At 35.2% G+C, this 24,888-nt stretch overlaps 1 protein-coding gene across 1 annotated transcript in view; it reads left to right on the top strand.

Annotated features, from left to right (window-relative positions):
* PTPRD (protein tyrosine phosphatase, receptor type D) overlaps window positions 1-24,888 on the top strand; it is a 350,584-nt gene that overhangs the window by 307,239 nt on the left and 18,457 nt on the right. The window contains exons 28-30 of the mRNA XM_017808222.1: window positions 7,079-7,198; window positions 7,749-7,903; window positions 24,475-24,760. Of these exons, the coding sequence (XP_017663711.1) occupies window positions 7,079-7,198; window positions 7,749-7,903; window positions 24,475-24,760 (561 nt within the window). The remainder of the gene's footprint in view (window positions 1-7,078; window positions 7,199-7,748; window positions 7,904-24,474; window positions 24,761-24,888) is intronic.

The raw sequence follows: 24,888 nt of genomic DNA, 5'->3' as shown, positions 1-24,888 counted from the left end.
TGGGAAAGTCAGAAACATTTTGATTGTTTTTTTATATTAATAGAGTGAAGGAAAACATAGTATCCTTCCAGCATATGAAAGGCTGTTAAAAAGATTTCATGGCAATCAACCATTTTGCCTTCCTATGGGGCTTTAGGAGAAAGAAATAAACTTTTCAGAAAAGGTGGTTTATGTTGAACTGTTAAATGACTTCCAAAATATAATGTCATGAATTACAAACTGCATAGGATATTTTGTGAAGTCAGTTCCACTGTAAGCTTTCAAGAACTGTTTGCACCAGTTTACACATCTGAAATGGTATGGCAATACTTGCTAAAAGTATTTTAAAGGCAAACAGCCAGTTTTTTGTGTTAATATTCTGTGTTTATAAATGAAGTGGTTTCTCTTAGCTGTTAGGCTAAACTGATAGTTTTCTAAAAAAATACTGTTTTCCCCTAGGCAATCTTATAGCGAGTGCTTTAGTCAAAACCATATTCTAGTTCTGTAATTTGACTTTATTTGCTTAGTTCATTTGCTTTGTGGTTGAGGTAAGACATATATTATTACAGTCAGTCCATTCATATAAACCTTTTCAAGACCTTTTTGGAAAATCTTGCTGAACTTAACTGTTTGACAGGCTCATCCTTCAAAATTAATTCACTAAGACCCTGCCTTCTCTGCTGTTAGGAAGAGCTCAAAAAAGGGCATCTTACAGTGATACCAGCAATATAGTTTTGAAGTGTTCTTTGTTTGTATAGAAGAATATGAAAAATGAAATAGAGAACACTTCTAATATGCCCAAGATTCCTTTTAATATCTGTTTCTTTTTGGTTTAGTAACCATACCACACTCTTTCATAATAATCAGAATGAAAACAGTTTGGGGGTAATCTTTTAATCATCAATTATCTTTCAGTATTAACTGTTAGCCTGCTAATCATATCAGAAATTTCAGAAAGTGAGGGTGTAAGAGGGTGGATTTAAGGACTTTGTAGAGAACTAAAGTTTGTTATTAATTGATTAGTCTACAGTTGATTTATGTTGCCTCCAGATCCTGTTTGGAACTTTTTTTCTGAGGCTACTGTAATTAAGACCAAAATCTAAAACTTTAAAATGTTTTCTTTTCTGCCTTATTTCTGACTAGGAGTTTATATTTTAATCTGTCACTTAGAGTTATACTGAATCAGTGAGTGACACTAGAGCAAATCTTATTCAAATAAGATCTAAAAATATGTGTCTGTATTCTGATTTTTTTTTAATCTTTGCATTATAGTCTCATATACTGTTGTCAGTGTCTATGATCTTTAGACTCAAATCAGCCTAATCTTTAGATGGCAAGGCATTGTTGCAAAACAGAAAATGGCTTCGGAGTAATATCTGTTGTGGAGACAGAACATTAGCTGAAATGTCTGAGGCAGTTTCCACAACTAGCAACTGGCACTAGCTTTTTTTTGCATAATTATTAATATCATTCAACACTATTGTAGAGATACTTTATTTTTTAAGGAAAATAATTTGAAAATATTATAGAAAATTTTGTCTGCAAAAGTATTACTATTAGTAAAAAAACCAGAGCAGAAAGTTTGTTACATACTACTGTTATTTCATATTACAGATTCGGCATAGTTTATACGCTGTTCTTACAGCAAGAAATGTGCTATATGAATCTGCCTGTTACTAGTTTGCTGTCTCTTTCCTGTTCTGTGTTTTGTCCTTACTATCTCAGATGGCCTGTAACAGCTGGTTCGTGTGTTAAAAGTGACCTGAAGAGGCTTTTCAGCCTGAATGATGGAACTTTATACTGGAAAATTATTTCTCTACCCTTGAATGTCAGGAATCTTTGTATTCATATGTTCATATGGAAATACACTTCCTTCAACTCTGTTGATGCATAGCAGCATGTTCTCTAGTGTCTGTGACTTGTTGAAGTGTGAATATCCACGAATGTTCTTAGGAATGCTGAAGCTACTTAAACCTCTCAAGTCTGAAAAGGTCTCAAGCTTCTCATTTTTAATGGGAAATGAAGCACTTACATTTTCTTACAGCTTTGCTTTCAGTGAATGGTTGTACTTCCGTGAAGAGCAAGGATTCGCATGGTCTGAGTGGAAGAAATGTAGAGAAAGAAAATATGTGTGTGTTTGAGGGGCAGGTTAAGATTATGTGCCTGTCATTAGTTCTATATTCTAATTATATCTACTACAGTGGTATTTAAAAAGATATCTTAATATGTTTAGTAGTCTGCGAAGTTTAGTAGTCTACTGTGATCTCAGATATCATGGTTTGGGGAGTTTGCAACTTATAATCATGATATAGTGAAAGTAGTAATATGCCTGTCATTACTTGTAATTTAATTTCTCCATAAAAAACACTCTTGAATCACCAGTGAGTTATTACACATTCGTGGGTCTGTTTCATTCATCTTGCCATTTTAGTGGCAGGCAACAGGACATTAGATATTTACTGGTGAAAGCTGTTCTCATGTACTGTTGGAGGCACAGAAAAACTCTCACTGGGTGCAGGTAAATATCGTATGCTAGGAAAAAGATCAACTGTTGGAACTGGGAGCTACATTGGTAAAAGAAAGGTGAATGTGAAATTTGCGAAAGGTGTATTACAAAATAACTATGAAAATAAATAAACACTGTAATTGTATTTTTGGGGAGGACTCGTGTTATCATCACCATACCTTGCCACATTAATTTTTTTTTCCAAACAATGTACACAAGTGAGGAAGAAATTGCCCTTACCACAAAGAAATTAAGTGCAGTCCAAAGATCTAAAGCAAAAATACATTTGGCAAATAATTTCAAAATTGACTTTCTGACATTTAGTGTTAAATTTTAGATGACTCAAGGGGATTGAGAATCTTTTTTGGAAGAAAACATATAATATATAACTTCTCCCACTTGAAGTGCTGACGACTGGGATCTTAACATAAGATAAAATATTTAATAAGAATTCTCTCTCAGAAAGTAGTGTCTTACCAATTAACTTCTATTATTTGGTTCTCTGCTCCCAGTGAAGTCCAATAGAAAACATTGCTCTGATCTCTCACAAAGATAAATTGGACTCTAAATTGTTAGCAATATTGGGAATGTAAGGTTTATGATCCAATAGCAAAAGAGTGTAGGAGACACATAAGGACATGTTTCTGAAGAAGACCTCTTGTTCTGAGAAAAATCAATAGGCAAAAGGAATAAAAGATGCAGTTCAATCAATTTATGCTTCATGTGCTCTTCCAGAAGGTCAAATTCACATGAATCTGAAATCAAGTTTTCTTTTTTAAAAAGTTATTTTCATCAGTTTCCCCTTTCAAATAATATGTACACTGATCTACAAACCGTATTTCTTATTGAACATCTATTGTCTGCATCCAGCAGCTAACTCCCAGAGAAATTATTTTAGAAAAATTATACCATGATTGAAGTTTATGTTAAATAAACTAATACATCAAAAAAACCAAATAAAAAAAACACCACCAAACAAAATCTGCACCAAAAGGAGCAGGCACATTTATTTTCTCCCAGCGTAACTGAGAAGGAGCAATTTTCTACAGGCTTCTAAGTCTGAATATATGCTTAACATTAGATTATTATGCAAAATAAAAATAAAACAAGTATTTTGTGTCCTTTTCAACTGATTAATTTTTGTTGTTTGCAGACTGCAAACTGGTTAATTTTTCAGAAATGCTTTCTGGAAGCTGGCACTGCTTCTATGAGCATACAATTTATATGTGAGAACTGCAGCTTAAAGAAGATGACTTCGTATTTAGGCATGCAAAGGCATAACCAGACATTTATTCTTTGTTTTCATTAAAAGTTCATAGAATGTTCTACCATTTTTATTAATTAAAAAAATAAAACATTCAAACAAAAGAGGTTTGATCAGAAGTTTATACTAAACCTGTAGTTTCTAAGATTACAAACTAGAGTTATTATAAATTAACATTTTCCATTAAATATTTATTTTATGGGATTAATAAATAATAAAAAATATTATTTGTTTAAAATACAGGTAACCAATATAGACATATTACACTGTTTCTGTATTAATGTGAATAATAAGATTATTCATAAGTGAATAATAAGATTATTCGTAAGTGTAGTGGTTTGAACCAGGTTTTCCCCCAGAGGCTAAGAAAATGGTAAAACCCCAGGGGGTGGTAACCCCTGGAAGTTTTGAAGTTTTGTCCAATCTGTGCTTTTGCGAAATGTAAACAAACCACAAGCAAACGGAAGAGAAGGTTAGTTGTAGTTGGGTTGTAGAAGAGGTAGCCATGTTGTGAAAGCCATGAGTAGTGAGGACAGGAGCCCTCTGCCCCCCCCCCCCCGCCCCAGCTGGGGGGCTACGGAGACTTGGAACAGTGTTAGACTGGACTGAGTGTCTGTAGTTAAGCCGGGAGATGTTTCTCCACCGTGGGCAGCGGAGACAGAGCAGAAGCAGAGAAGCAGCAGAAACAGCATGCAGCTGAGTAAGGAAGACACCGAGTTGTCTCCGAGAGCCGAGAAAAGAGAGTCAGCAGCAGAGTTACAGAGTTTGGGGTAAGAACTGAATTAAAAGACCCCAGACTCCTTTGAGACCCCTCCTGGAAAGGAGGAAGATGATGGACTCTTACTAGAAAGAGCCTTGGAATGCTACAGCACTTGCAGAAAGGAGCTAGAGAGCTCCGAGAGGAATGTGGAGAGGGTGACCTTGGGGGCCCTCCCTTGCTGGAAGCTACAAAGAAGCTCGCAGCCATCCTGAGGCAGGGCACAGAAGCTCTGCAAGGGGCTTTGAGTCCCCTGGAGATACCAGACCGTCAGGAAGACCCCCTGTGCTCATGATATGACCGTGGTGGAACGACCTTTGTCTGGGGTGAACATAGCCCACGGAAGACCCCTTTGCCTGCGTCAAGGGGCCGAGAGGGGCTTGGAGGCCTCCCTCGTGAGTGCTGGCAGAGATCCAGCTATCAGCTGCTGCATGCATGAGAAGAAGAAAACCTGCTGCCTTAGCAGATACTCCTGCTCAGAGACTAGAAGGGATCTGTCCTTCTTCCCTCCTGGACTTTTATTTGGAGGGGAGAAGAGATCTGATCCATTGTAAATACTTATGTCATGGTAGAGATAGTTGTGATCGTGTGTATAATGTATTATAATATTTATTTGTACAGTCATTGTAATATATTCCCTTTCCCCCGTTTGGAGTCTGGTGTGTTTTGTCTGGAAAAAAAAACCCATCTCACATTGGATTGAGATGTGACAGGGGGCTAGGACTAGGGAATTAGATTTTGGGGATCTGAAACCATGACAATTTAGTATAACAATATTGAAATGTCTCAATTCAAAGTATACTTTTCTATTTGATTTGCAAAGACCACAGTGGCTTCCTTTAGTATCAGGAATTTTGCAAATAAATCATAAATATTCATGAAATATTGGCAGTACTTATCTTTCAGTGTTTCAATAAATGATACAAGGAAGTAATTACTTAATCCTCTTAGTAAGAGAATTTTTTGCACTATTAATCCCATTTTTTAATACTGCGGTATCAATAAACATCTTTAGTTACTTTGTTCCAATTCCTTATCCATGAATTAAGCTATAATTTCCTGTAAAAAAATATTTCAGGGTTTTTTTGCCAGTAATGAATTCTCATCACCTGCTTCAGTGGCTAGAATTTTTTCTCCTCTTTATCTAGAGTATTCATTCTCAGACTGTGATTTGTGAACCTTTAGCGATCTGTGACCTGTGAGTCTCAAAATAAAATGATCTGTGAGCAGAAGCTATTTGAGACTGGGGAGTTTGAAAGCATACTAAGTCTTTTGCAATGAGTATACTGCAGGATGAAAAACCAGGAGAACACATGGGTTTCAAAGATGCGTATCTTAATTTTCCATTTTGGGGGAATAATCAGTTTTTCTCTTGGATTAGCATGATAATTCACTTTTTTTTTAAATCAGAAATACTGTGCAATATTCTGCTTTTTTTCCCTATTGTTTCTTACATTTTGGGTATTCTTATTTAATTTGATATGAGTCTGGCTTAGAGTGACTAATAAAGACATTTATTAAACAAAAGCAGTGAATTATTGCTGGACTCAGTTTAAACTTCTCTTCTGTACTGTATGCAAGGCTAATTGATAAAAATGTATTGTTATAAATAGAACAGAGAATGACTGTCCCAATTTCACCTATCAGCCACTGATAGAAAAATATTTGCAACTATATGACCCTCATACTACTTTTACTACGTTTTCTGATTTGTTTAGGGGTTCAGCATTCTATTTTCATAATAACTTTCATCATAAATACCATTTTTAGCTGAAACAGATTATTGAGCATTAGCAATGATGATATACATATGGTTCTCTTATATATCATCTTATACAGAATTATTTAATTTTGTTAATAATCTAAACTATGGTGTTTTGAAATTAAGATTTCTCTGAATTGCATGTCCTGTGTCTTTTAAAATTTTATGGATGAACTCTCCACCAGACTATATTTTTAAATGGCTGTGAAGAAAATTTTTTTATATGCTTCATAACACTGATCTGAGAAGAAAATTTTATTTTCTCACAATGCACTTAATAGTTGCTGCTGCCCTTTCATTTATCAGTGTACTGAAATTATTTCTCAAAAAAATTCAGGTTTGCACTGAGGTATTTCTATACATACTAAATATTAACATCCAAGGAATAGCTTATATGTTTGGGGACTAATGTAAAATATGGCAAATATTAAAAAAAATTTTATATACCTTGAGGGGATTAATACTGTTATTAAATTCTGAACTATGAAAGGCAAGTTACTGAAGATATAAGTCATATTTGAAGATACTATAAATTGATTTTTTTCTTTAGTGTGTCTGTGCTTATTAGTATTTCTCAATTCTCTGTTCCACTGAACTTAAAAATACCCGCTATGGGAGAAAACCATTGTATGAGCTACTACTGGAAGAGCAATTCTTGTGGATGATAAAATAAATTTCTTGTGTTGGATCCTTAGCAGTTGTTGACCATTCAAACACCACATGCTTTTAAAACCTGTGATGACATACACTCAGATACGTAATGAATATCAGTATGAAATGTATTAAAAGATGACATATTTTTCACTACAGGTGAAGTGCGATCAGTACTGGCCAAGCAGAGGCACAGAAACCTACGGACTAATCCAAGTGACCCTTTTAGACACTGTTGAATTGGCAACATACTGTGTTCGTACATTTGCACTTTACAAGGTATATATACTTACTATATACTTTTAAATTGGAAGGTTAGCAATTTTTTTCCCTCCCCTTCCTTCCTTCCTTTCTTCCTATCACTTTCTTCCTCCTGCCATCCCACCTTCCTTCTTCCTTTGCTTCATGCCTTCCCTGCCTGCCTTTTTCCCTTATTTCCTCACTCCCTTTTCCCCCTTCCCCTCTTTCTACTTTTCTCCCTTGTTTCCTGCTAACAGTGCTGAACAATGAGACTTCTTCTACAGAATGCATTTTCCTTATAGCATGGAGTTTTGTAAGCTAATACAGAGCTCGCACCATGAAAAAACATTTAATACTAACTAAAGCTCTGACACTTGTGATGCACAACTCTGCAATATATTTAAAGCTCTTACATTGTTTGAACCCTATAATTTGGATTTTCCTCCATAGCCTGAGTTCTGCTTCTCTCTGGCTTCAAATGTAGCTTAAATAATTTTCACTGGTGTATATGATTCTGCAGTTGTTTCATTGAAAAGTGCCAATATCATCTGAAGTGGCAGTTTTGTCATGAAAATTTTAAATTTCTTAGAATGGTTCAAGTGAGAAAAGGGAAGTGAGGCAATTCCAGTTTACTGCCTGGCCTGATCATGGTGTCCCAGAACACCCAACACCGTTCTTAGCTTTCCTGAGACGAGTCAAGACTTGCAACCCACCTGATGCTGGACCTATGGTTGTGCATTGCAGGTAAGCCCAGAAGTTTTTTCAAAGCATCCTATGTCAAGATTACTGCTTTCTGTTTTGTTGCAGATGAAAATACTATTTTGTTTCAAAGACACTTCTAAGTCTGTCACAGAAAAAAATGGTTGCATTGCAAATCGAGGACTTGAGCTTGGCACTGCCAACTTGGATAGGCTAGAAAAATTTTATTTGGTCTACGCAGGATTAATTTAATTTTAAAACATCTAAAGATATCTAGGGAGAATGTCTGCAGGAAGAATACAAATGTATCTACAGCATTCAGAATATGGCCAACATAATGTTGGCTTAAGAACCTGAATATTGAAAACGGTGTGTTTTGAGCTTTTGAAATTATGTTGTGTGTGAAAGTAATGAACATGAGAATTACGAAAGATAAATGAAAACTTTTATTGAAAATAGATAGGAACCCAAATTTGCATTCAAGCTTAAACCCTCAGTTTAGGACTTTGAGGAGCTGAAACTGGAAAGGACGTACCTGGGAACACGCTGAGCTCAGTTCTAGGGAAATGAGTGCTCCATGCTTTTCTTGCAGAGTAGAAATACTCTTCAGGCTTTATAGGGTATGAATTAATAAACTCTCAAGAGAAAAACATTAGCTACTCCTAATGTTTTCAGAGTAAGGCAAATTAAATGGAAGAGATGTGGATTCTTTGGAAATGTTTGACAAGAGCAGATCTTTTAGACAGCCCTAAAATTATGTTGATAAGAACATTATCAAAACATAAATACCAATTCTGATAAAAGTAAACTGTAAGGTGGGTTCCAGTCATTCCAGGGCTATGTTGCCAAATCTTGCATAGCTTAGTGTGTAGCCCTGTTCAAAGAAAATTCCTAAGATTACTGATTTTTGTGATCTTCATTTTGGAATACCTTTAATTAGTAGGGCTGAGAGGTACTACACCCTTTTCTTGAAGTTACAAATGCTCAGCATGTTTGAAAACCAGTCTTGCTTTTGTCATCAAGGATTACAGCATACCACCACCTCTAGTTCTGACTTCTTAAATATTGGTAAATTGGGCACAGAATCTGGCAATTTGCACACTTTTAAAGTGATTGAAAGAGGCTCCTGTAAATGAGATAGGAAAATAAAGTCAACAGCAAAACAAAATAAGCAGAATTCAATATTGTAGCAGTGGCGGCCCTTGTATAACAAGGAAGAAGTACAGCTCCTCGTGGGTGGTGGGACAAAGAGGCTTTTTTTCAAACTCCGTACTGTTTTATTCCTTAACACCATGTGACTTCCTTAACCAACCAGTTTACTTATGTCGGGGCATGCTCTCTTGGGCCTCATTGCCTCGGCACATCTCTTGTGCCTTTAGACACGCCTCCCACAAATATTGAAAAGCACAGACTGTTTAGAAGATATAATAGAACATGGAAGACAAATATTTAATGTTTATTGAAACACCAGGATTAGGAATGTGAAATAAATTGTGGAATGTGGAATAAATATAAATAATAATACAAATATATTTTAAAAGTTTGCTGAGTATTTCCTGAATGGAGCCAAATCTCTTTGTACCTGAATTTATAGGATCTTAAAACATTTTGATTATTGTCTAGTATTGTGGATTGTCTGAGCTATAATTTCATTAGCCTGCTATGCTCTAAATCAAAACCAAACTTAATAGAAGAAATTAATCTTCCCACTCTGGGAAGGCTGTTAAGTTAGTGTAATTGCCTAAATTCTCTCAATGCAAAAATAGGCAAATTAAATTAGTTCTTAAGAGTCATACAGCTAGTTGTTGGATAAGATGAAATAAAATGCAATGCTTATTATCACTCAGTGATACTGATGAAATACAAGGCCATTATTTTCTCTTTGTCCTTGGTTATGCATGCAGATTTCCTTGAAAGTGGTGCTCAGTCTAGGTAGTATGATTTGATGCCTATTGAGGGACTTCTTCTCCTGAATTCCTATTAATTTATTTATTGATACTCTACAGTATGCATAACCTGGTATACATAAGCTTTTTACCTTATGTATAGTTGCTTGAGACACTAAGATTCCAGTCATTTCATACAACCTAACCTCTAGGAAGCAGAATTTCACATATACTACTATTTTAGCAGAATTTTTAAATCCCACTGCTAACAGTTTGTCTGTAAGCAGAATTAATGAAACCAGGTTTCTAACAAATTTAAAAATTTATGTCTCTGTAATTAAAAATTTTATGTGGCTGGACATTCAGCAGCAAGTGTTGTGGACAGGCCAAAGTTTATGAATGTACTGCTTAACTCACCAATTTAACATATAGACTACCTAACTGATAGACTAAAAAGAATAAGTTACTAAAGTCTATTTCTCATATTAGTAATGTTAATGTGAATATCACTTTTCAGGCATATTGTAGTGGCATTATATTCTGAGATTTGTATTGCCATATCATTTTGAATTCAACATTATTTTCTTGGGGCTGTCCTGTACAGGGCCAGGAGTTGGACTTCAGTGATCCTTGTGGGTCCCTTCCAGTTCGTGTTCATAGAATCATATGATTCTATGGTTATTACATTAGTTCAAAAAGTCAAAAGGGGAACACCAATAGAGCATCACCACAATATTTTTAGGCTAGAAGATATGTCTTTCATATAACAACAATAAAATCCTTCCCATTTGGTTTGTAATTAAAGTGCTAGACATGCGTAAACAGTTCATATCAAGCTCATGAAAGATTAATCTTCTGTTGAAACAGAAAAAGTAAGCAAGCTTTATATGTTACCGATTTTTTTCTTGAAATCTGGGGTTTTTTTTCCCTCTCCTCTCTGTTGCTCACTTTGCAAGTTTCTCCATTGCACTCTTCCCTTTGCTTCTCATTGTCAATCATTTCACCTTTTCTTTTTCAATTTTTTTTCTCTCCAATATCTGGACCGATCTTTATTCTCTGAATCCCTCTAGTTATATTCTATTCCTGTCCTTCAATTTCACTGTTTTCTCAAACTCATTTCATTGTTCATATCATATTGCTGAACCATTTCAATATGAAATATGTTCCTACCTTTCTTAGTACATTTTCTGAAGTAAGATCATCATTCTGATGGTAGCATTCTCCTACCAATTTTTGTCATGCACCGCTTTTTACTGCCCTCTACTTGTCACCATTTTCCAATGAGATATTTTATCTGTTCTTGACAAATTTCTTCCTTTTCCTTTCTTCCTCTACTGACTTCTAGTCTGCCTCTGCAGCCTTTTTAAATTTTCCTCTTGTCTTTGTTCTGTATCTTGTCTGTCACTGCCTCCCATTTTGTGTTCAGGAGTCCTGAAGTCCCTTTCCATTAAGTTTCCCCATTGCATCATCTAGATTTAAAAAGTATTTAAAACTTTCCCAACTAGAGCTAAACAGTATAATACAGGACCATATCTTGTATCCTTTGCCTGTGGCAGGCAGTCTATTCCAAGATATCTCATTGAAGGAGTAATCTGAGTTTAGTTCCTAGCAGGAACACAGTATTCATAGTGACAAATGTAAGCCATCTGAGACATCACTAATACCTTCTTTTATGTTTCTTCCAGTACCTAACAAACTCTCAGAGCTCAGGAAATTAAAATAACCAGATCATACAGAAGTAGAAACACAACGGCAGGTGCTTTTCAAAATGTATTTGGTAAAAATAAAGAGTATGTATGAAGAATCTCTGGAAGCATTTTTCTGCAAACTTTTAAACAATAGAAAACTGAAAATAAAAGCTGGCAGGCAGCTAAGTACAGGGAGAAGTTATTCCTCGCCCTTCCTGGATGAGGAATAAATAGAAGAACCAGCTATCTGTATTTTGATCCTTACAAAGTAACCCCTTTTTTTTCTGTATTTATAAGTAGTTATTGTAAGTGAAAAGCTTAGTCCAAGGTTTTCCTTACTGCATTCTACACATCTGCTTTAATACTGACCTTCAGTTGTCTTTCAGTCCATTTCATGATAAAGGATTAAGAGATTTTTCTAGTTTGCTTCCTGGGTTTTGAGTACAGCTATGTATTCTATAGAGAATCAAGGTAGTTGGAGACTGTTGTTTGGACTTGGTTCATGACCAGTTTGTATCAAAGCCTCAATGGCTGGTAAGCTAGTTTAATATCCTGTCCTAGGCAATGGTTCTTGAGTGTGTGAAGAATTTATTTAATAACTTACAGTGTGCTTAGTTGGAAAAAGTCTGAGCTAAACACAATTGACAACAGAAGAACCCACCCTGTAAATATTTTAATGCACTCTGTTCATTTAACAGTGACAGGAAAAGTAATGCATAGTTCTAACTGGTGAAATTAACTGAGAATGTAAGTGTTACCATTCAAAATTACTACATTTAATAAGAGAAGTTCTGATAAATCCATATATCACAAAGGGAAATGGAAGTCTTTGTTATAAATTTTTTGTGATGAAAGCAAAGAAAAATACAGAATTATAAGATCAGAATTTTAAAAAATTGGTAATTATTTATTACTAATATACATACAACAGATATCTTTGCATGTTTTTTGACATCTACTTTTGATAACAGCTTGGTTGCCTGTACAGTATTTAATTTGAATCTAATAGGGAAGTCAAAAATATCTTGAGAATTTCGTAACTACATTCTACCAGTCAAAGCTCTTGTTGCCGTGGTTTAACCCCAGCCAGCAACCAAGCCCCACACAGCCACTCACTCACTCCGCCACTAGCAGGATCAGGGAGAGAATCAGAAGGGGAAAAATCTGGAGAACTCACGGTTGAGATAAAAACTTCTTAATAGGGAAAGCAAAACTGCGCATGCAAGCAAAGCAAAACAAGGAATTCATTCACAGCTTCCCATGGGCAGATGTTCAGCCGTCCCCAGGAGAGCAGGGCCCCACCAGTAATGGTTATTTGGGAGGACAAACGGCATCACTCTAAAGGTCCTCTTTTCTTTCTTCTTCCCCCAGCTTTATATCCTGGGCATGATATCATATGGTATGGATATATCCCTTTTTAGTCAGTTTGGGTCACCTGTCCCAGCTATGTCTCCTCCCAACCTCCCATACACCCCTAGCTTTCTTGGGCCACACCATGAGCAGAAACAGAGGCAAGAACTCTGTGAAGAAAATTAATTCTACCCCAGCCAAAGCCAGAATACTTGTGCAGAGAAGTTGACAGATTTTTAAGTGGAAAAGGTAGCTAAAATATATTTAATGGTACATTATTTTTAAGGAGAAAACATAGATCATTGCTGAAAGAATTATGGAGCACTAAAGGAAGCATCAAGGCCTAATCTAAATGCAGAATTTATATTTGTGTAATCAGATATTTTGGAAGGTCTACCTCCATGAAAAAAGTGTAGTTGTAGTAACATAAATGCATCATTCCATCACACCCTTTTCCCAGGTAATAATATACAGTTTTCTTTCCATAACTACCAGGAAAGATAGTTCAGTGGAGACTGAGTCAAGGTAAAGTTCGATTTAGAAATGCATTTGTTACAAAATGCTGTGCTCTGTGGTCCTTATTTTCAATGGGAGATTTGGTAGAGAAAAGTAGATAAATAAAGGTAAAGCTGCATGGGGAAAAAAAAAAAAGGAAAAAAAAACCACAAATGAAATTTAGCAATCCAATCCTGTTTGTAGGTACTTTACACAATGTGTTCAAATCTTGACTTGGCTTATTTAGAGTAAGTTATCTGAAGATTTTTCTGTGGTGGTTGAAATACTTGATGCTTTCTTCATTTACAGACTGTTATATTTTAAACTATCTTTTCAGTCCTTTGGAGAGAAGTTGAGTAATGCTTCAGTCCTCCTGGTGACTCTGCATGACTTGCCCTAGTTTGCAGAGCTGATCTAGAAAAAATTGTTTCTTTAATGAAAAAATGCAGACTAAACCCCTGGGATTCTGCATTGATGAGACTGTAATGTGTCATCTAATGATAGTGGGGAAAGCACACTTTTTTGTTTGAAGTTGGATTAGTACAGGCAAACAGGTGCTAATCAGATCACAATAAAACAGCACCAGAGGGTGTTTGGAGTTTTATGCTACTGTGTTTTCAAAACATCACATAAACTGTAGTAGTTGATTCAGTAACACTACCTAAAAGCTTAACATGTTAGTGCAAACCCATGTTTGAATCCTTCTTTTTAATACCAGCACCAAGGGGCATATCTTTAAGACATTTTGTGAAGTTTTGGCAGGTACTGTTAATGCTGCTATTGCAAACAGAAAAACTTGGATTTTTGGAGGAATCTGGCTGTTTTAATTTAATCTGTGTCTGACTATACTAACATAACCAGTTAGCACAGTGAAAAACAAAATAATTTTCAAAACATAACAGAACACAATGTGATACTCTGTTTCTTAAAGTAGAATACTTACCTAATTTTTGTTCAATGTTTAAGAATAAAAAAGATAACATTTAAGGAAAAACATATTTATCAAAGGCAGTGATTTTCCAGTGAATTGTTTTACTTCATCTCTGTATCATTTGAACCTCCGTACTGATTTTGCCATAGGCCTTACAAGTGCTTATTTTCTAATCCTTGCAGTGAGTAGGTTGCAGATGACTGCCTATCCTTTTTCACGGTGGAGGGAAAAATCTTCCCATTTCATATTCAGAAATCTCTCAAATAAGATTGAAAAATACTAAAATCTTCCTCATCCCTTGCCTTTCCCTATCTTGAGTGCAACTCATGACCTTTCTTAACTTCCTTGAACAGCTGAAAGCTCAAGAGAGTACAGGATAGTACGACCATTTTAGTATGACAAGTATTTTAATATCAAAAATATTCCAAACTTTCTCTGCTTTACCCACACACCTTCATCCAGAAGTTATGGGGTTGCTACTGTATATTAAACTGTGCTAAGTATCATCCATATACAAAAACATCGTAACACTATTTCCTCTCCAGCTGTTAGCTGTAGATCACTGTATATCTCATTAATACCTTTTCTCTCAAAGTTATTGTTCACTAATAAAAAGCAAAGAGGAATAAAGCTGTTATTGTCATCTCATCTTAAAAAATGGTGATCCTGCTTAGGATGTTCAGTTCCTTTTAGTATAAAAATATAGTTATGCGTAAATGTCCATGTTTTCCATTGTATTCCATACATATTAATAGTCTACGTTACTCTGACCATGCAGTCAGAGTAACTGACTGGGACTCTTTATTTCTATGCATAAATTTATTCTTAGAAGTTATTGTGTTTCAATATGTACCTTAGAGAATAAGGTACCAAGGCATGCAGAGTTTGGCATCTTGGGAGCTTGATCTTTGTTTAAGGAAGTTCTCTTGATTTAGAAATTTTTGTATGCTTTCTCTGTCTTCATTTAGTTTTTGGAACTGTAGAATCTACTGGAGAAAGAGAAAGAAGAAAAGTTCATAAAGGCTAGATGGAAGAAATCAGCATAGCAAGACATTACTTGATAACTGTGTAATATGTTGATGATGAACAGATGAACAGGAATTGGGTCTTGCCTTCATATTCTTACCATAAAAGCTTTCAAGATTGTGAAAATTTAGGTTTCAGAAGCTTCACAGTTGAAGACATTGGCTGTTTTATGTTGAACACGCAAGAGCTCTCACTTAATTACTGGGTTATGTTCATGCAATTATGCAGACAAAAAGCAGAGTCCCATCAGTCTGTATGCTGATAGAGCCAGTGCTGGCTAATGCTGGATTTTTTTTTCTCTGTTTCAGATTTTAGTGCCAATAGTTAAGATCACCTTGATTACAAAGATGCCTATTACCTTCCCCAGCTCATCCCTCTTTAACTTAACAGCACTCTTGGTTTTATTAGCTTAAGTCTCTAGTTTGTTTTCTTAAATTTAGGTACTTACTTATGAAAAACTGTAAGTATGAACATGACAAGAGTTACCATACTTCAGTTAATGTGGCAGTGTGGAGAGTCCTTTCAAATTAGCTAGTGTACCTAGGGTACCAGCAAACAAGCCTTTCCTAAAACCTAAACTGAAGCTGTATGTACACTATGTGCTTCCATTGTTTATGAGCCATAAAACCCAGAAAGTATCACTGGAACCATTATTAAAATTCAAAAACATACAAATAACAGGTAATAGCAGTATTTCTTCATACAGATGCAAATAATAAAAAATACCTACTTGTGGCCTCTTTGATTAAGTCAGCTATATGTGTATAAAGCCATCTTTAGTCGACACTTAGCCTTTGGTTCAGGGGATTATACCCCCCACTGGTGTGACTTAGGGCAGGATTATCTTTTGAAGTCCTAAAAAGCTGCTGTGACTGCATAGGGTAAGATTTGTTTCTGGTAGCAGTCAGAAATCTGTAAAGGAACATAGGGAATGCTATTACCAGATAGAATCAGTGGCGTATCTATGCCAGTATCCTGTCTCTGACAATGGCAAATATCAGAAATTTCAGGGAAAAGTACAAAACTCCAATGTCAACAATATTTCAGTAAAGTTTCCCCTTTAGTAGCAAACAGTTTGTGAATAATTGAGCCCCACTTCATGAGGATTTCAATTCTTTTCCCCTTTATTCCTTTAGCTACTTAGAGAAACTGATGGATACTTTTTTGTTCAGATTCATGACTATACATATATTTTAAAGAACAAAACCAGGCAGTATTTATTATCTTTGACCTTTTTTCCTTGCCTAAGTATTTTCACACATTACATTAGAAGATATCTATTTACTCTTATTTTAAACGTATGTGCCTTTATTTCACTAAATGCCTTTGCATAAAAGGAGAAAAAATGTGTTATTTAATGCTGTTTCATGTTTTACATATCTACAACTTTCCTCTGTGTTCATCCAACATAACAAACTGAGACAGCAAAGTTTTCTAACCCATTCCAATACTTGTCATGTGGAAGGAGGTGGAAGGGAATCCTCACATCCCTAGTCTGCTGGCTCTCTCTGGTCCCTCCTTTGAGATATACCTTTTGTTGGTCATCTGAATAACAGTAACTATTCCCCAAGGTTTTTATATTAGGTAAGACAGTAAAAATAGTTTCATAATGATACCACATTTTCTTGCTATATTGCCCAGTGGACGTACTGAGGCCTCACTTCAATTTGGCCAACAAATGGTTTTGGTTGAGCAGGTCTGCTGAAGACTAAATGACTTTTCTCTCAGTGAAATAACCTGCCCCTTATTAAAATGCAATAATTTTCTGTAAGATTTTTTTAACAAAGGCAATGCCTTTTCCATGTGTTATCTCAAATTACAAATATGTTGGTGCTGATAATTATTTCCATATATATATATTATCATGTCCTACAAGGCCTGTAATTTCCTTTGACCTAAGCTGTAGTTTGATAAGTTATTTGATCAGCACTCTTAGTGAGTCATTTTATCCATATGTATTTAGTTAATTGGTTATTTTTCTCCCCACCCATGTTTATATATATTATACTCTACAAAGGGAAAGGAAATCTGACTGCTTGCAGCTGAGTCTAGTAAAAGAGCAATTAGGTTCTATCAGAGCCAGCAGCTGTCCGTAATGAATTCTGTATTAAAATTATGACTGAAGAAAAGAATCCAGCCATCTGCAGGAAATGTGAAAATATTTTTATAACCCAATAGCTGAATTCTGGAAAGGGGTATCTCTCAGATTTCCCAGCTGTACCTACATTAAATTCTGGAATATCCATGAACACAGAGTATACTGGAATGCATTGCATCAACTTGGCTACCCAGCATGTTTGGCTAACTTTGAACAGGCTGTATTTTTATCTAAGTAATCAGCATAAAAGTCTCTTTAAATCCTCTCCCCGTGTCTCTAGAAGTAAAATGCAGCTTTAAAAATAGTCCTGTTATCTTTTCATGGAGGCTTTCCAATCAGTATTCTGCCCTGAATATTAATCTTTCTTCATTTTTCGTACTTTTGTAGACTTAATTCAGGATCTCATCACTTATTATCAGATTTTGTCAGTGACTGCTTTTCCAAGTGGATCCTGTATTGTGATGCCTATTTTTCTTGTCACCTGAATTTTAAAAATAGTTTTTAATGTTTAGACAATATCATAATATTATCCAAGCTCATTTTACTTTGAAACTTCTACACCAGAACTCCCATTATTTGCATTATAACTTGTCCGTGATTTTTGCTCATAAGTTCAAAATCCTGGGAAAAAAAGAAAGAGATTAGTGTCTAACCTATAAATGACAAGTTGTGATTAAGAAATGTGAAATGCTTAGTGGTATTAACCTCTCACAACCTGATTTTCTACTAAGTTACAGAGAATTCATGTTGGTATAAAGACTGCAGAGGTTAAGAAACATTGTAATGAGTACCAGTAACCAAGCTCTTCAGCTGTCAGAGGAATATTGTCAGAGATATTAAAGAGAGTATTTATTCTTTTCACCAGCTGGTCTAAGAAAACAGTGCTATCTGTCATATGAGCTCATCAGAAAAGCCTCAGTTTTTTTCTTCTCCATTTTCTACTGTATAGCATCTCACTGCATTAATACCATATTGCAACCATTTCAGTTTAAACCAGACCTAGAGGTGGCAACATCACATTTGTCTTATCCTCTGAATGTATCTCTTAAGATATGTTCTCTCTTGAAAAGGGAGACATTCTGAGATGAAGATCCAACACAGTAGGCCTGCTACTAAAGTCTTTTCAGCTTCAAGCTTGAGGACTAATTTCTGGTTATTTCCAAGTTTTCAGAGTAGGGGAAGAGTAGGGGAGGGGGCAGTTGGAAAAAGAATAAAAAAAGGATTTGTGGACAGGTTCATTTAGGGCTTTGAACTGTGACTGGTACTGGGGAAAAAAAAAAAAAGCCAGTGTGGACTTAGGAGTCCTGGTCTACTTTTTCCTTTGTACTTACCAGATGAAATACTGTGTCTGGATGACAATCTGCGATCTCGTCATTGTTCTGTCAGTCTAAAACCCAAACAGAAAAAATCCTGAGGGCAGCTGGTGTTAAGAAAAGAAGCAGTTGTTGACCACAATAGTTACACAAACACCTAGAATCAGGGAGGGTCCCAGAGAACTCTGAAACTTGGAATCAGCTTAGTGGTCAGCAAGTACTTTAAAGATCTTCCAGTTATCCAGTACTGCCAAACACATTTCTTCCCACATTCTTTAATTCATTTCCAGATAGCATCAGTTCACCTTCTGTTACTCACACTGATAGGCTAATAGCTCTTCTGCATGAAAATGTAATCAGAGTACAGAAATATTCAAAAGTATGAAAGAACTCCTCAAAACATTCCACTCTGAGAATGCAAAACAGGTTGAACTGCAAAGAAAGCAACAAATAGTTGTTAGCAACATAATTTCTGTTCATTGACTTCACTGCTCTGCTCTAATCTTCACTTTTATTTATTGACAATAGCATCTCTGTGTACTTCCTCTCCTAAATTACCCAGAAATATAATTTCCTTTGTTTACTACAGCTGTTCGTACATAGATCTGTCTTTAATTGAAGGTAACAAGTCACAGTAAGATTTTTTTTAAATTAACCTTATAATACTTTACTTTTTTAAAACTTTATTTCACTAAACTCTATTTCAGTAAATTTTAGATCTTTCTTTAGTGAAATGCACAATGACAAGAATGCATTGTGAATGCATCGTACAGTACAAAGAATGTAAAATATACACTGAAACTCAACAAATATCACAGATATTTGGATAGTTAGTCTTTGTTGCTAAATACAGAATGCAGTACACTGAATATATAAGATTGTATTTAGAGAAGTAGGAAAATAAGGATGATATCTGAGAACTGAATTAATTTGAAATAAAAAGTCACAGTGAATCCTTGTGCTCAGATAAAACAGTACAAGGGAATAGTTTATTTTAATGTCTTTATATGTCTGAGTAATTCAAGAGTAATTATGGCATGTATTGTTTATAGAGTCAACAGTCAACAGCACATTTCAGTTTCTCTCCCAGGACATGTCTAGAATGTTCTTTTGGATAGGCCCTTTTTTAGAATACCTATCGAAATTCCATCAAAGTCTAATAAAAGGATTTCTGCAAGGGATGTTTTGTCTGTACTTGTTGGGTAATAACCCCTAATTAATCCTTTCCTCTGTGAATTTCTTTTTGTCATACGTGGTATTCTGTAACAATGAGTTCCACAATTTAATTATGTACTACTTTAAAAACTACTTCCTGTTTGTTTTAGATTCTCATCATCCTGTTTCGTGATCCTATTTCTTCTATTGCAAGTAAAAGATGAATAGTCATTACCTTTCACCTTCTCCATGTAGCATTAGTTTATGTCTGGAGAGAGGATTTGAAGTGCTGTGATGAAATGTCCTTGTTAGAAGAGTCTCATAAAAAAACTTTTTAATTTGTTGAACATTACTAATGCTATGTTTTTAGCCTGCATGGAAAACTCACCTTTTTCAGTTATTTTAACAAACAGTTATTCTCTGTACATTGGACTTGTTAGAGAAATTTCCGGGAGTTTTGATTCTGTGTGTTCTAATATTGGAGAGTTTGTTTGTTTGTGTTTATGATACAATCTCATAAGACAGCTTCTTGTCCTTGATCTCTCCAGAGCTGAACTCAGGATTAGATGAAGAACAAATTTACTTCCTGAATATTATTATGCTTTTGCAATTGCATATTACAAAAAATTGGGCTTAAATCTGGGGTAGTTGTATTTGAAGAATATTAGAATTCTGAGAATGTACAGAGTGTAAGGAAAAATCATCATAAAACTCAGTAAAGGAAGAAAGATCTAAGGCTGACTTCTGATTTATGACCCACTCATGCTTTTGCCCACTATCTAAGAAAACTAGGGTGAGTTCTCGACTGAGCTTTATCTGCTTGTAGCAAAATATTTTCCTGTTTCCTGGTTTTTTTCATTCTATTTTTCCATGTTCATTTTAAAAAGTTTTGTATGTGACAGTGACAAATGTGGTTGCCTCCATGCAAAGCATAGGGATGAAGAAAATATGGGATGAAGTCTTCTGTTTGGCAAAGCATTACACCTAAGAAGGTTCTGTATGCCATCCTTGTTGGCTGGTATCTGACCATAACCACAGTGGGAAGAAAAAAAAGTCACTGTGCACTTGCAGATCAGTTCTCAAAGGTCTCTTATAAGCCAGTACCAGAATTCTTGAAGCAGTCCAGTGTCTATTCTATAAAGTGAAATTTAAATTTACCTCTTTGCAGAGGTCTTTATGGTGTATCAGTCAGATTTATCCTTTCGAAAGGATGTTCAATGGCTTCATAAGGGGCCTTTTTTGCTGCTTCCTGGTCAGAGGGGTGATTTTCAATTCTGTTCTAATTTCTTAACAGGAAAAGGGAAAAATAATCTAAATATTGCTCTTGTCAGAACTACTACAGAATTTCTGTAGGGTTGGAATCTAATTAATCACATGAAGTTCCATATTAAAATCCATGCTTTTTATATATTTCCCATATCACAAGCAATTTTAGGTACTTTCAGTTTAAAAATGCAGGCTTCATTCAATCTGAAACAGTAATATTCAATAAAATTTTCCCCTGATATGAGTCAAAAATGTCCTACATGATTTTTGGTCCACATTTTACTGTCTTTGCTTCCAATTAAATGATCTGTGAATATTGGTAATTACACTGCCTTCTTTTGCCAAACCACTGAAATATCAGTAAAGGGTCATCATTTAAACAGCTACAAATTAATCACAAAAGCCAACCTTTAACACATCCATACAGTGATTTTAATGCAGAATGGCCCCCTTATGCCTCTTCATTTTTCTTTTCGTGGATTGTAGCAGTATTGCATCACAGGACATTAAGCATGTTTCAGCTCATGGGACTGAGTCAGTCATGTTTTTAGAAATTGAAAACAAATGTTACAATAATGTAAATGACAATATTTTAAGCAATAACAGTTTCCTAGTAATAGATTCCTTAGGTTTTCAGCTTACAAACACAACCATACCTTTCACTAGCTGAAATGACAGGTTATTTTTTTAAAATTCTAAGTTTGACAGTAACACCAGAAGAGGCAAACCAAAAGGGCAAGAAAGTCAATAACAAAGGTGGAATTAATTTGTGAAATTATTCTTATTAGCTGAATTATCATGGTTAGCAGACAGTACACAGGGATTTATTTTTTTTTTTTATGTTTCAGTAATTTATTAGTGAGAATTCAAACTGCATGGCTTCCCAGCAGTGTATCACGCTATATTAAGAAGTCTGTGTGATAGAAGAGAAGGAGAAACAGGGGATAAAGATACGATAGCTTCTTGCTTTTATATAACGAGCTATTGTAATTTAGAGTTAGAAAGTATTGGGAAGGCATGTTTCAAAGAGGAAAAGTTGAAATCTTCATGGCCTTGGTTCCATTTTTATGTGGAAAGGGTTGTCTGGTAGACACACAGCTCATTTATAACAGGCAGAATTGGAATGTCCTGAATGCCTTAAAATAGTAAAATATCTTGCTGGATAAAATGATCCAGAGATAAGTGTGTCAGGAACCCACTGAAGCCAAATGCCTTAATAAATGTAGGGTGTCAGCTCCTCTATCCTGATCATGAAATTACTGCACAGTAATGTGTTTGGATCTGGTGTCATGATTGTTACAAACACTGCATAGACCTGTAAACTAGAAAATATCTTCTGTGCTAGACTATGTTAATAAGTATTCCTGTTTGAGTTTGCTTATTGGAAGAATAAATATATAAATGATAATACAAGACATGAAAAGAAGAACTGAAAATTGCCTTTTCCAGCTGAAGGTACAAGCCTTTTATTGGGGGACTTTTGCAGTTGGGGTCTGCAGGTATCAGTCAACTTTTTAATGTTTCATCTGGAAAATGGCATATCCAGTTAAAAACATGGTTCTGGAACAGCAGTTCATTAATACATGATAGGAAAAAGAACCATATTTGAGATTTTACTGAGAACATCTGCACTATCAAACCTTCATATTTCTCACTTGGCCAACACTTGTTGTGCTGATAAAAACTGAATGTCAAGAGTAGTCATTTAAATAATTATTTAAAACTTGGTATTAACCAATCTGACATACAAACATATATTACTTGTGTTGATTTCATTGCCATTATAAGAAAAAAACCCAAAGGAATAGTGCAACAGCTTTTTGAGGTTTTCTTCCTGATTATTAGCAATGTTAATGCCATCAATTTTTCCTGGAATGCAGAGCTTTAATTATACAAGTAAATTAACTACTGTTTAGGATAGCCATCATTTTATTTCTCTTTGTATTTTCCGTCTCTACAACTCCCATTGATGAATGTCATTGATTGGTAAGTTTTCTTGAACACAGAATATTGATTAATACTTGTTGGATTGGCAGGTAAGAAAGCTGACATTGATGCATTTGGTCGGCTAGCAAAAGTCTTCAGCTGTTTGAAGGGAATCTGCTTCTTGGAAGGCTAGCTGGTGGTAGGAATACATGATTAACAATATACAAATAGGCAATTTGAGAAACAAAACTTATCTTGTGTGAGATAAAATATCTTTCTGTTCTGTACTTATTTCTGATTTAGTTGTAAGTAAATGCAGTTAGCTGGTAGCTGGCAAAGATTCTTAAGCTGTCATGAAGAAATAAATGTTTAACCTTGCTTATCAATTTCAGGATGGACTTAAGATATTTAATAGCTCAAGAAAATATGTGAGAAGTTTTGGGTTTTATATAATTGTCCTCTAGAAGCTGAGTTGTAGTTATTTTTGTTTCTATTTCTTTTAAAAAAATTGCAGTTTGTGATGTTCTTAAATATCCTTATCTTAGCTAATATCAGTATCTTGAAGGTTTATAAACTGTTGCTTACTATACGACATACTGCATTTCATGTCACTAGCTGAAAACAGTTAAGCATTTAGGAGGCCTGAAACTATCATTCATTCTTACAGGCATGATGTAATCCTGGAGAGAAAACAAATATGCAAAGCCCATTACACTCGACACTTGTGTTTTGCATAGTTACATGCATGGAAGTAGTTGAAGCAAAACTTCTTAAGTTCAGTCTTAACACATGGCTGCCAAAAGACGATCTGATTTGATTCAGAACAGTTGGTGTCCAAACAGCCGGTGGATTTCCCCAGCCTATGGCTAGCACAACTGTGTAGTCGAGAGTCTGCATTGCAAAGTCTGGCTAAATGAAAGAGCAGAGGACAGAACAAACAGTGTTAATAGGAGCCCCACTGGCAGAGTTGGGAGAGGGGTAGAAAGTTTACCTCCAAAGCATGATGGAAATATATAAGACTCATTTTCTGTAACATTGTTCTTTGCCAATAAATTCACCTCTATAAACAGAATAGCATGTTTAGTGAGTTAGAAATCATTCTACAGACAAAGTTTGAATTCTTAGAGCATTCATCATCTCCAGTAATTTCCATTACTAAGAATTGGAAATCTATATTTTATAAAATATATATTTTTAGAACATGTTGCAATGTGTTCTGTTTCTATTATAGTTAAACCTTAAACCACAGCATGCAAAGATCTCATATAAAAGCATTCCACGTTCTCAATTGCTTGCAATGGACGTTTAAGGAGTTTACTTGTTTCAGGGCACCAATGTCTTTCATAAAATCTTATGTTCATATTCAGAAAAATCTGCAGTTCAAATCAGTGTTACAAAACTTTAAAACTTGAATGACATGAAAATAAGCACAGTGAATGAAAAAGTCCTTCATGTTCTCTCTCCGGTGTTCATTTCTTTTAGTGCTGGAGTCGGCAGGACTGGCTGTTTCATTGTGATAGATGCCATGTTAGAGCGAATAAAGCATGAAAAGACTGTAGATATTTATGGCCACGTAACTCTAATGAGAGCACAGAGGAATTACATGGTTCAAACTGAGGACCAATACATCTTTATCCACGATGCACTGCTGGAAGCAGTGACATGTGGAAATACCGAAGTGCCAGCCAGAAACCTGTATGCGTATATCCAGAAGCTGACACAGATAGAAACAGGCGAGAATGTCACAGGAATGGAACTGGAATTTAAGGTACTGGGATTCTATGCTGCGGGTAACCAAAACTAAATGGTATAACACCTATAGCTGCTCTGTTCTCTACCAGTGGTTTCGAGTAATATATAAAAAGATTTATTAGTTAATATGTTAAAAAAATAGTC

The sequence above is a fragment of the Lepidothrix coronata genome, unplaced genomic scaffold (genome assembly GCF_001604755.1).
Source record: "Lepidothrix coronata isolate B3197 unplaced genomic scaffold, Lepidothrix_coronata-1.0 Scaffold22, whole genome shotgun sequence".
NCBI lineage: Eukaryota > Metazoa > Chordata > Aves > Passeriformes > Pipridae > Lepidothrix > Lepidothrix coronata.
This window is presented reverse-complemented; position numbering and strand designations above follow the sequence as displayed.